General features: G+C 45.3%; 1 protein-coding gene across 1 annotated transcript in view; it reads right to left on the reverse strand.

The window, feature by feature from the left end:
- Nucleotides 1-11,968, reverse strand: part of LOC105901285 (mannosyl-oligosaccharide 1,2-alpha-mannosidase IA-like) — a 119,668-nt gene that overhangs the window by 72,582 nt on the left and 35,118 nt on the right. Inside the window, exon 3 of the mRNA XM_031581468.1 lies at nt 4,069-4,184. Within this exon, the coding sequence (XP_031437328.1) occupies nt 4,069-4,184 (116 nt within the window). The remainder of the gene's footprint in view (nt 1-4,068; nt 4,185-11,968) is intronic.

The raw sequence follows: 11,968 nt of genomic DNA on the forward strand, positions 1-11,968 counted from the left end.
TCGGCGACTGAGGCTGGGTTACGCCTGCTCCCTGCTGTGTTTGACATGTCGTGTGTCATTTCGGTGCCCGCAGAGGAACATTCTGGTAACAGCAGCACGGCACTGTATACCAGAGAGGAACAGGAAGCAGTGTTCCGTTTAGAGGGGCCCTGCTGGAGCTAAGCTAGTAGAGCGAGGAGCTAACAGCGCCTCAGTAAAGGACTCGGCACTAGGGGAGCACATTTATGAAATGGATCTGGACACATGTACTGTGCTTTTGAGCCTTTTTTGTATTATACCTTTTGCTAAACGTGCAAAGGCTAAATGTGGCCTGTCAGTGTTGAGGGTTTTTTCTGTGCTTAGGGGTACGTGTAGGGGTGATTAGAATGATGCAGGGCTGGGCTCAAACTAGTGGGCCTTGATGATTACACATTGGAACTGGTTAAATAGTAGTCCCATTGTTGGAAGTCTTTTGCTGTGATACAGGCAGCTTCTGAAACACTTTCTGAAATACAAATATGATATCGGACACTAGAACAGTAGGTATGACTGCATCACTGTGTGTTTGTCTGTGTGTGTGTATGTGTGCGAGAGAGTGAGAGTGTGGGAGAGGGAGAGAGAGTGAGAGTGTGGGAGAGAGAGAGAGAGAGAGAGAGAGAGAGAGAGAGAGAGAGAGAGAGAGAGAGAGAGTGAGTGAGTGTGTGGATCACATAAGGACATCCCTTTGCTATGTCGACCTTCTCTGGTGTCTGTGTGAAAGACTATTTGTAAAAAGATTATATGGCGGTCTACCTCGGCTGCTAAGACTGCTAAGGCTCTGCTCCTCTCCATCTCCCCATCTACTCCCTACTCTCACTATCTCTGTCTGTCACTTTCTTCTCCTCCTCTGTTTGCAACCCATTATTGCCTTGAGGCTGGCAGGACGCCCAGATTAAATAATACACACAATAATACACACCACAGTAGCTTTTGGTACAGCGGCAGGAGGCCTTAGCAGTCACCTTACCTTACACACACACACACACACACACACACACACACACACACACACACACACACACACACACACACACACACACACACACACACACACACACACCAAGCAACAGCAGCAGCAGCAGCATATTACGCTGATATGGCAGGCCAACATAAATAAAGAATTCCACTTTTGTTTTGCCTCATTGTGCGCTCATCCATCTCTCGCCTGCTGTGAAAACAAGAGCCGGGGGAGTAACGCCAAATTGGTTGAGCCGGTGTGACAGGACCAAGAGTCATGTCAGAGAGTTCTAGAGCCAAGCTGCAGAGGTGGTCTGCCAGCCAGTGAGCGATAGAGACTTAATTATATGATGGGAGACGTGTTGTGGGTTTTTATCAAAAAACCACTATATACTGAGACCGAGTTGTAAGGAAAGAGAAAAAAAACACTACTATGGCTTCTTGTCCTACACTAAAAACCATTCATTATGCTTAGGCATCAACAGAAATGCAGTTGATAATTCAGCCGGGCTGATTTTTTATTACAGACGCAGAGATGGAAACACTGCTGTGTCAAAGCTCTGTCTTTCTCCTCCACAGGCTTAGAGCGGGTTGCCAGGTTATCATCATCATCATCATCATCATCACCACGCCTGGCAACCCCTGTTGTCACACCCCGCCTGGCTAAAAGTGCCACCAACAGCGAGGGTCATTCTAATGACTTGCCCACAGTCCCGCACGGACACCACCTCGGGGCAGAGGGAGAGGCGGGACGGCCCTTATCTGGGAAGTGGGATTGCTCCGTGTTGCGGAGACGGATATGAATATTAATGGCCGATACACAGGGGCTCCTGCGACGGCTTTCATTGTTGGATTCGCTGGAGGGCAGCGAGGCAAAAGCCTTTCAATTAAAAGTTTGTTAACAGTGTTGGTAGAAGCCTTTTTTTTCTGATCATTAAAATCGGACAAGTGGGGGGGGGGGGGGGGGAGAGAAAAAAAAAGAATAAAATAATTTAAATGAAAAAACAAGAGACACGTAGCACTTTTAGGTGGACGTAGCCTGCCATGGAGGATGAATGAATAATGAGGCTGGTTTCTCAACCGGCGGAGAGAGTAGAGAGAGTAGGGGGTCTGAAGGAGTGGGGGGGCGGGACGGGACATCAAAGAAGTGAAGAGAAGTGGTGGAGGAGTGTCTCCATCCCACTGCTAGCCTTGCTGTAGCACCACAGGACATATGCAAAGGGGGGGGGGGGGTGGAAGCAAGTCTAGCAGTGGGATCGCCATGGCAATCCACTTTCCATCCGATTTCAAGTTAAGCACCCTTGAGAGTGGAAAACGGACACAATTCCCCATCCGGTAGAGTGGTTTAACACTTCTTTGTGCACGTTTTTTTATTCTCCTTCTTCCCCACTTTCGTCTGTGAACTAATGTCCTCCCTTCTTTTGTTTCCTGTCCGCTTCACCTTTCCGCCTCACTTCTCATGACCTTTTCCTCTGTTCTCAGTGAAGAAATGAAGAAGTAAATGAGACTGAAAAGTTCCACAGTTGCATGCAATGCACAAACTGCTTTGGCTACACTGCATTTCAGTATGGCTGTGAGCTGGTCCAAAGGAGAGGCCTACGGCAAGGAAAGAAAACAAGCAATAACAATGAAGAAAGGGGGGTAGAGAGGGGGGGGAGAGAGAGAGAGAGAGAGAAAGGATGAGGAGAAGAGAGGGAGAGGAGAAGAGAGGGAGAGAGAGAGGAGAAGAGAGAGAGAGGAGAAGAGGGGTGGAGAGAGGCAGAGACAGAGGGAGGAAACAGCCTAGACTGCACCTTTAGTGGGATATACTCAACCGCCAAAGCACTTTAAAAAAAATACAAAATAAAATATATTTAAAAATAAACAAATAAATAATTTTGCATGTCTTTAGTGAGTGGAGCTGATGAGAGGAGGCGTAGGCTGAGGGCAGAGAGGCTCATTAAAGGAGATGAAGGCAGCATCCTGCAGGCCACTGAGGGGAACATGGAGGAGCTGCTGCTAATGCTGCTGCTGTAGTTATAGTGTGTATAGTACGCCTGCTGAAAACCCTCTGGAGGGGCCAGGTGGAACATCTCCACACAATACTCATCTCTGGAGGGAAGACTTCAGGGGGGTTTTGATGGAGGCAATTTAATATACTAAACTTACAGCAGAGCACTTGTATATCTGTGCGTGTGCGTGCGTGTGTGTATGTGTGTCTGAAAAAGAGGGAAGCTATGGAGTTGACTACTCCACTTATTGGTATTTTATTTGTGTACATTTCAGTACATATGGGGAGAGGGTGTGTGAACTGGAGATGTCTCTTTCCCACACCCCCCCCCCCCCCCCCCCCCACACACACACACACACACACACACACACACACACACACACACACACACACACACACACACACACACACACACACACACACACACACACACAAGCAGCAGCTCCAGACTGATGAGTCAGCCCTGGCGGCACTAGCTGTAGTGTGGGCGCTGCTAAGTGCTCCAAACCACTGGCTGAAGGTAAGGTTACCTCTCTCAGCTCCACTTCAGCAGCAGACCAGCCGCACATCACCTCCATAGGGAGCTTCAGCACACAATGCCTCAACAATGTCTCAATAACGTCTCAACACCAAGTTACAGGGTTGGATATTTTGGTCTGTTATTAAAGTGGTTATGATTCAAAATGATAGACTTAACTTCCACTGATTCCAGTACTCTAGAGATTTGAGGGGGCACTTCAAGCGAGAGCCTTTTGTGAAGCTAAAACCCACAGCGTAAAAAGCACAAATGCAGAGAATAAAAGACATAATGACAAGGCTCTGGGGATTGACTCAAACATAGTACTTTTAGATATCTTACACTGATTGCAGTGGTAAGGAGACTCACAGGAAAAAAAAAACACAGACAGACAGATAGACAGACAGAAACAAAACTGTCTGGGTAGTCATACTGATTATGAAGACTATGGACACGTAGGGCTATGTCAGGTCACAGAGGTGAGAATTAACATATTCCAACCCATTCTCTTCCAATATTCCATAAAAAGAGAACATGGATAACCTTTAGACTAGTATCAACTAGTAATGAAACAAGCGGTTCTTACCATGTTAAAGTCCAGATTTTTCACCACCCACTCGGTAGCAAGTTCAAACTCGTCGTACATCTCCATGATGTAAAGCGTGTCCAAGGCGTCCACGATGGTCGCCCCCTTCAGACCCCCTGAGAGGAAAGAAAAGAAAAACACACAAGCCTTAAGTTTAGATGGATGTCTTCGTGAAGGACATTTAGTAGATAAGACTGCAGGTACCTCCTGCAAAATGCTGTTTTTTTTTCTCCTCCTTTCTTTACAAATGGTTTCCTCTGTTTCAGAGGCAAGAAAGTGGAACCACTTTGAAGCCTTGATATTGTGGCTTGAACGCAACCACAAGTTCAGTGTCATTTTTGTCGCTGGCAAACCACCTTGACCAAAACTGGGCCGGAAAGAGAAGTCACCATTTCTGAGTGCACTATGTAGGTGTAGTCACTCCCACCATAGACTACATTACACACAATTCTCTGATATAACAACCCTGTTGCACCTACAACTAATACCTGCTAGCTAAAGGCAAGAAGCCGTAAACAAAACAAGTGTAAGGCCTCCAAGGCATCTGGCATAGCTAAACTTGATGTGAACCAAACTGACAGGGTGTATTTCCCTCTCGCATTTAACTATCTGCTGATTACAGACACTCTTTAAATACCCCCAGGCCTTCCGACACAATGGAAGCCCACATTATGAGGAAGAATCCTTGATATCAATCTCATCTCATCCTGCCGTACAGACACATCCCTTATCCATTTCACGGTTCTCCAAATGACTTGATGACTTCAACTAGATTACATATATTTGGCACAAATGTTAAGGGAACCACTAATAATGTCCATTTGACTGTCTATTTCCAGCTGCAATGCTTACAGCAGTGTGCTTAAAAGGCTGTACAAGGGGACACTTAATTATGCTGGTTTAGTTCCAGAGGAGCCACAAGCATCCAGGGGACAGGCTTGTAATATATATGGATAGTCGAAGGCTTGCAATATATGGATAGTCGAAGGCTTGCAGGTTCTGATTTGAGAAGCATTCTGCTGCTTTTCTTTTCCTGTGTTCAGCTTATCATATCAGCATGAAACGCAGACACACGCATAGACGCACGCACAGACACACGCACAGACACACGCACAGACACACGCAGTGTCTGTCTCAGTTTATTCCACCAGACCCACCATCAAAACACACTGGCCCTCAGGTTACACAGAACAAAGCAGCGCTCTGTAATGAAACCCAAGTGTATAATAAAAAACCCTGCATTCTCCACAGGCCAACCCTCTCCTCTTCCACCACTCTCACTCTCTCTCTCCCTCCCTCTCTCTCTCTCTCCCCCCCCCCCTCTCCCTCCCTCTCTCTCCATAATGCTCTAGGGCTGAGCCTGCTGAGCCTATTCATCCATGTGTCTGTGTTCTGAAGAGCACAAACCCATGCTGGACCTGCTGGGCTTCGCTCAGCCCTATTCAGGGTACCAGCAGAACATGCTGTTGTTTATGCTCAGACACGATGGGGCACTGAATGAGACCGCTATACAGACACAGAGAGAGAGAGAGAGAGAGAGAGAGAGAGAGAGAGAGAGAGAGAGCGAGCGAGAGAGAGAGAGAGAGAGAGAGAGAGAGGGGATTTCAGTGCAACACTCAATGCATTTCCCATCAGGCAGTCCTTGGGTCACCTGCACCCATTTCCTGTTTTCCCTCGATCTCACACCTCTGGGCTGTTTGTGTAAAGCATTATGGGATGTCTGTCTCCTATTGTCCGTGGTCCCGTAGCACACTCTGTTGCTCAGCAGAACCCGTGCCATATGATGACAAGGCACTAATTATTTCCAGTGTGTCCACACACAGCAGCCCACCCTGGAGCGGGTTTGTCCATGCTGCTGGGATCAGGTACCAGAGTAGGGACAGAGCTGACACACCAAGGCATTGTGCTTGCATGAGTGTGTGTGCGTGTGTGTGTGTGTGTGTGTGTGTGTGTGTGTGTGTGTGTGTTCATTCATGGGTCAATTGTGATGGCATTTCTATGATGCTTGCTAAAGTAACAGCAAAAATGCAAAGATTTGAACCAGAGCAGACATGGTACTGTGTGCTTCAACACTGGTCTTCTTTATCCCTGATTTTGAGTCACTATGAGTAGCTTGGCTATCTTCCCTGACAAAACCATCAATTACCAAACATATGCCATGTTGGTAGTGGTGCCACCTCCGACCATTGTCTAGTCAGTAGGCATCTGCGGAAGGAAAAAGGACCACAAAATTGACCACGTGCATTGGTGACGTCCGCTGAGAAATTAGTGAGAGAAGGATAGAAGTCTTTCAGCAAGAGCATCTGGATATCCAAACTGTAAAGACCTGAACAGGTAATACTTTAATCTCAACCCTGAAGTAACAAGGTTAAAAGGACTGACCAAGCCACGATACAAGCATGCCATGAAAGATGCCATAACCCGTCATTGGTGATCCTATGTTCAATACTGCTCAATTATAAAGCAAAGTTCATGATCAATGAGAAAACAATGTCACATTGCCATGATAGTTAATGGTCAAAAGAGAAGGCATATCAATCTGTGTCGCAGTCTCAAACAATATGAGAGTGATCATGACGATCACCGATAACAGTAACAGTAACATCACACTAAGATATCGCTGTAATGATCTGTTCTTTAACCTTATACGACATCTGCCATGACGCATGTTAATATTTTAATCATAGTCCTACCATGCAAGTTTCAGGTAAAGCCAAATCGGATGGAAAACAGATTAAAATGCCCCAGACTGCAGTCATGGTGACACGGTCAGTCCCTAGATTAGCATTTAACCTCAGACAGTGTGACCTGATGTCAGGGGCTCTGCAGATCGCTCCCGTATGCACAGTGGTTTGGAAACATACTGTGCCTTTCCTTCATCTCATTTCAACAGGAAAAAGGACCTGTGACTGACAGGCAAAACAACCACCCACTGACCTAGAAGAAGGGAGGGAGGGAGGGCTAAACAACAATCCAGTCCAGTGTTTTGTATGGCCATCAGAAGATGCATGCCACTGATTGACACTGCCGACAGCCAATGAAATTGAAGACCATGGAGCCCCAAATTGTTGCCAGATTGCGGCTATGCCTGGTACTGTGTAGGTGGGCCATCTGAAGAGAGACCATGTGTTTGGTTCTCTGGATTCACAGGGTGGTATTAAATTACACCACACGCCTCTGACGTTCACCCCTCCAGATTATGACAGACTCCAGATTATGCAAGAGGGAAGCATTAAATAGTCTCACCGATTTCAGTCAAGTCTGTAGGGATGTCACAGCTCCAGCAATCCTTGCAGTTAGCTGGGCTGTGCGATATGACCAAACTCTGATATACTAGGTCATTTCATTTTCAGATAATGATACATATACCAATATAGCACATTTTCCTCCTGGACTCTGTATACCACAGTGCTATTCGCTTTGTCACAGGAGACGCTTTCAGGACCCACCATTGTAATTTATACAAGAATGTTGGTTGGTCCCCTCTAGCAGACAGGAGGGCAAAACATTGTATTTTATTTGTTTATAAAGCCTTAGTGGGAAAACTGCCTTATTATCTTATGTCACTTTTTAAATTAAAATCCATCTGTCATAACACACGGTCACAGAGCCTCATCTCCCTTGAAATCCCCCTTACCAAAACTAATATAGGTAAAATAGCTTAAGTTCTTTGCTTCCCATAAATGGAACACTGTTCAAGAGGACTTGAAACTAACCAGGTATATCTGTCAACCAATTTAAGAGCATTTTAGATGCTAAAGATGTGCCTCAGTGCTGTTGTTTTAAATGATTCTCTGATTTAATAAAAAAAAAATGTTACTTTATGTTATTTTTTTTTATACTTAATTTCTGAGTTGTATAATGTGTTTTGTTTATTTATTTTGTCTGTTTTGTTTTGTTATGGTTTGTTTATCTATTGTTAATCTGTATTATGTACCCTCAAATCAGGGCATTGCTGCAAAAGAGCCCTGTGCTCAGTCAATTCTCCCTGAATAAATAATGATGATGATGATAAAATATATAAAAGTAAATAGAAAACACTTTTCAACTATAGGTACCAAAATACAATGTCTGCTTCTCTTTAAAAATAGGCCATTTAGGGCTCATTTGTTACTAAGCATGAGAAAAATCTTCAATAATTGGCGAATATGGTGATGGTGATTTCCGGTACGCCTCTAACAAAATGCCCAACCCAAGTATAGGTGCTACATTGGTGAGTTTCTGATTCAGAAATACAGCAGTCTCACAGGCCAGGCCAGAGTCACAGCATAAACAAAACTACACAGCCACAAGTGTAGACACAACCAGTTCCAACACAGGGGTGGTCTTGTGGAGAACTAGAGAAGGGTCTTTGAAAGGAACCAGGAACTATTCATGAATCGCTGATGGTTAGGGATCAGTCATCAAGAACCTTTTACACCCTCCTACAAGTATAAGTGATACTAGAAGTCATCCATCTCCCTTGTTGTTAGCCAAGCGTCCCAGGAGAGAGACAGCCTATGGAGAAGGTAATAGCCTGGCCCTCTGGGAATTAGTGTTTTCAGCCACAACCCCTTACCCTTTTAATACTATGTAACTGATTATCACAGTGATTTCTAGGAGACAGAATGAAGTAGGACTCTTTCACTGTCTTTGAGCTAGGGAAAATGGATTGAGTTTTTCCCCCACTGTCCTTTTCAGAGGGCTTGTTGGATGAAGAGGCTGGCAGGGATGGAGAGCATTCACAGACTTGATGTGAATGGGATTCCATTTCCTCCCGCTAACAGCGGCAGTTTGAGTTAGCCATGTTCTGCTTGGCCGCTTTGTTGTGCGGCTGCCACTTGACCTTTGCTGTGGCGTGGTGAATAGGCACAAATAACAACAACATTACTTGTGCTTCCCATGGCTTGGTATGATAGAAGACTAACAAAGGTTGAAAGATTCTGCTTGACTTTTCAATTCATTTCTAGATGCAACCTCCACGATGGAAAAAGCATTTCAGCATTTTATTACAGCATTTCCACAAGACCACAAGTGACTTTATCTTATCCACACAGTGTTATGTCATACAACAGAGGCAAAGTTGCCTGCTTCAAAAAAGGCAAGAAACGTATAAACTTATAAACCTAGACCGACTGTCTAAAGTAATAATTATTACGCATGACTCCAACAAAGCAGCTTGTTATGGTTAACATGCTTCAAAGTTCATTAAGTGTAAAAGGTGATTATATAAGCATTACTCTGGAGTGCGGTCTGTCTGAAATAGGTACAGAAACAAATGCAAATGTATGCCATCTTTAACACTCAACCAAAGGCCAAGCCCTATGAGGCAACCACGACCTGGGAAGGGTCCATGTACCGCAGCCTGATATAGGCAAAGTGTTGGCCAAAGAGTCCCAGATAGATAAGGACCATAAATCACCCCACCGATGGAGCCCTGAGCCCCTATTGAAAGCAAGGGGGTGACAGGGAGCACTGATCCAGATGAAGAGGCAACCAAATGTGTCCTCAAATCCCCCTGCTTCCGAGTGATGGATTTTCCCATCAGCTGGAGCCATATTGACAGCTCAATCCATTCCACTCAGACCGTGGGGACCGACAGCAGCAAACAAAGCAATATAGAAAATAGCTCAAGGGAAGACTGAGTCAACAATTACACAGTCAACACAAATTCCAGAGATGGGACAGGGCTTATTGTGATGTGTACTTGTGATATGTACTTCTATATGAAGAAATAAATACTTGTGTGGACCACAGAACTTGCTAGCCTACACCCCCCATGTCCCACGAGGCACCAGATAGGCACACATAATAAAAGCAAACACATCATTCTTGAGTCCAAAAGTTAATGTTCAGCAAATCGTGAATGACGAAACTTTGGATTTTTAGAATCCTTAAATCAATTACTAATTATCTAACCAAGGCAACCAATGCCTTCACAAGATGCTTTTGTCAGCCTTAACACCTTTGATGAGGCTAAAACACATGAGCCCACAACATTGGTGCAAGAAAACAGGGTATTAAAACAGCAAAAGGTCCCTGTAACTACTTCTTAGCCGAGTTTAGCAAGAACGAGTGGTAATCATTTACAGGGTTCTTTTATGGTCTCCCTTTTCAGAGGAACCGGGAGCCTGACCCCGCGGGTGTAATGATGGCACAACAGAGCCGACAGCAAAGCCGTGGAGTCAATAAAAATCAAGGCGTCCTTGCTGGTGACATCAACTATTGATTAATCAACTCCCACAGTAAGGCCACAGCAGATGAGAGAGTGGCCGACCCTTCAGTTGGAGATGATCCAGGGCAGTACCTCAGGTGAGAGGGGTTCTGTCACTCGACAAGGTCCTTGCAGTGACTAGCTGGATAGAAGGCTTCCTTAGTGGTGTGGCTCTCATGTCATCTCATCTCATCAGGCCAGTCAAGGCCAGTGAGACAGATGGCAGGATATTTCAGCTCACAAGGCCTGGCGCCATCAGCAAAAAGAAGTTTCTAGATGGAGGACTGGCATTAATATGCACTGTAACCTTCACGGTGATTTGGCAGCGTGAGGCGACTGGCAATGTCAAGAGAATGATGGCACCGTGCCTCATGTTTATTTTAGGCTGAGGCACATTGGCGTAAACCGCTAACAAATTTAATCCGCAAATATATTTACCTCACACCAAGATGAAAAAATGAGAAGAAGGTTAAGAAGTTGTCGTCTTCTGGTGAGGGGAGGGGAAATATAAATCGGCCACCATTCCTGTTCCAGGCTGACAAGACCAGGCTGCCCAAAGTTTTACCACAGTAGGGGAGCCTATGTGGCCCCAAAAACAATCAAATAAACCAACCAATCATTCAATTAGTCAATCAATCTGTCAATCAATCCATTCATTTATTCATTCATTCCTGTAGGGGACGCTCTACTGACACTGAGCACTCAACAGCACTGCTGCAACAGGCCCTGCTGTAACATTGAACACTGGGCAAAACCTGTTGGAGAGACTAGAGGAATGAGTTTCTGCGCCTATGGTGCGAAAAGTTCCAAGAGTCAGCAAGAGATCACTATCCACATGATACACCCTCTCTGAGCATCCAATATCCTGCAATAAAATGGATGATATACCTGCCTGGAGGTGTAAGACAAAGAGGAAGATGGTGTGTGTGTGTGTGTGTGTGTGTGTGTGTAGAGGTAAAGAAGGAGAAGGAGAAGAAGAAGCATGTGGGTGCGTGTGCACACGAGTGTGTGTGTGTGTGTGTGTCTGTAGAGGTGAAGCAGAATGAGAAGGAACGTGTGTGTGTGTGTGTCTGTAGAGGTGAAGAAGGAGAATGAGAAGGAACGTGTGTGTGTGTGTGCGTGCGTGTGTGTGCGCGCGTGTGTGTGTGTGTGGGGCCAAGGACACACTCGGGCCAGCCAGGTCATGGAGAGAGAGAGAGCCAGAGTCCCCAGTCCAGGGTGGAGGAGCGCAGCACAAAGTAAAAGAACAAAAGAACCCTCGGGACAATTCAAAGAACCATGTTTGCCAACAAGGAAAAAAAAAAAAAAAAAACACACACCATGATTTTTTTTTTTACTTTATGCTGATAGATGCTTTAAAAGTAGAACCAGAATTTCCTTTGTTTTTGGACTCTACTCTGCATCACTGCAGTCCAATGGAAACTTCCAGAGCAGGTTAGGGTGGTGATTACTGCTGGACATCGCACTGCAGTAAGAGGAATAGCCGGTCAGCATGTGCATCAATGGCCACCTCTTTATCTTCCACTCCATCACTCTGGCCTTGTGAGCTTATCCTTGAAATGTCAAGCGCCATGTTTCACCATTGCCTCTTGAACCACCTCCATTTACGCAATCAATAATTAACTATTGTATCCTAGAGGCCTTCCTACAGGTACTAATCTGAAGAAAGGCTGTGCGATGTGTGAGGACCACGGTGAGGATCAATGT

Source organism: Clupea harengus, chromosome 15 (assembly GCF_900700415.2).
Source record: "Clupea harengus chromosome 15, Ch_v2.0.2, whole genome shotgun sequence".
Classification (NCBI taxonomy): Eukaryota; Metazoa; Chordata; class Actinopteri; order Clupeiformes; family Clupeidae; genus Clupea; species Clupea harengus.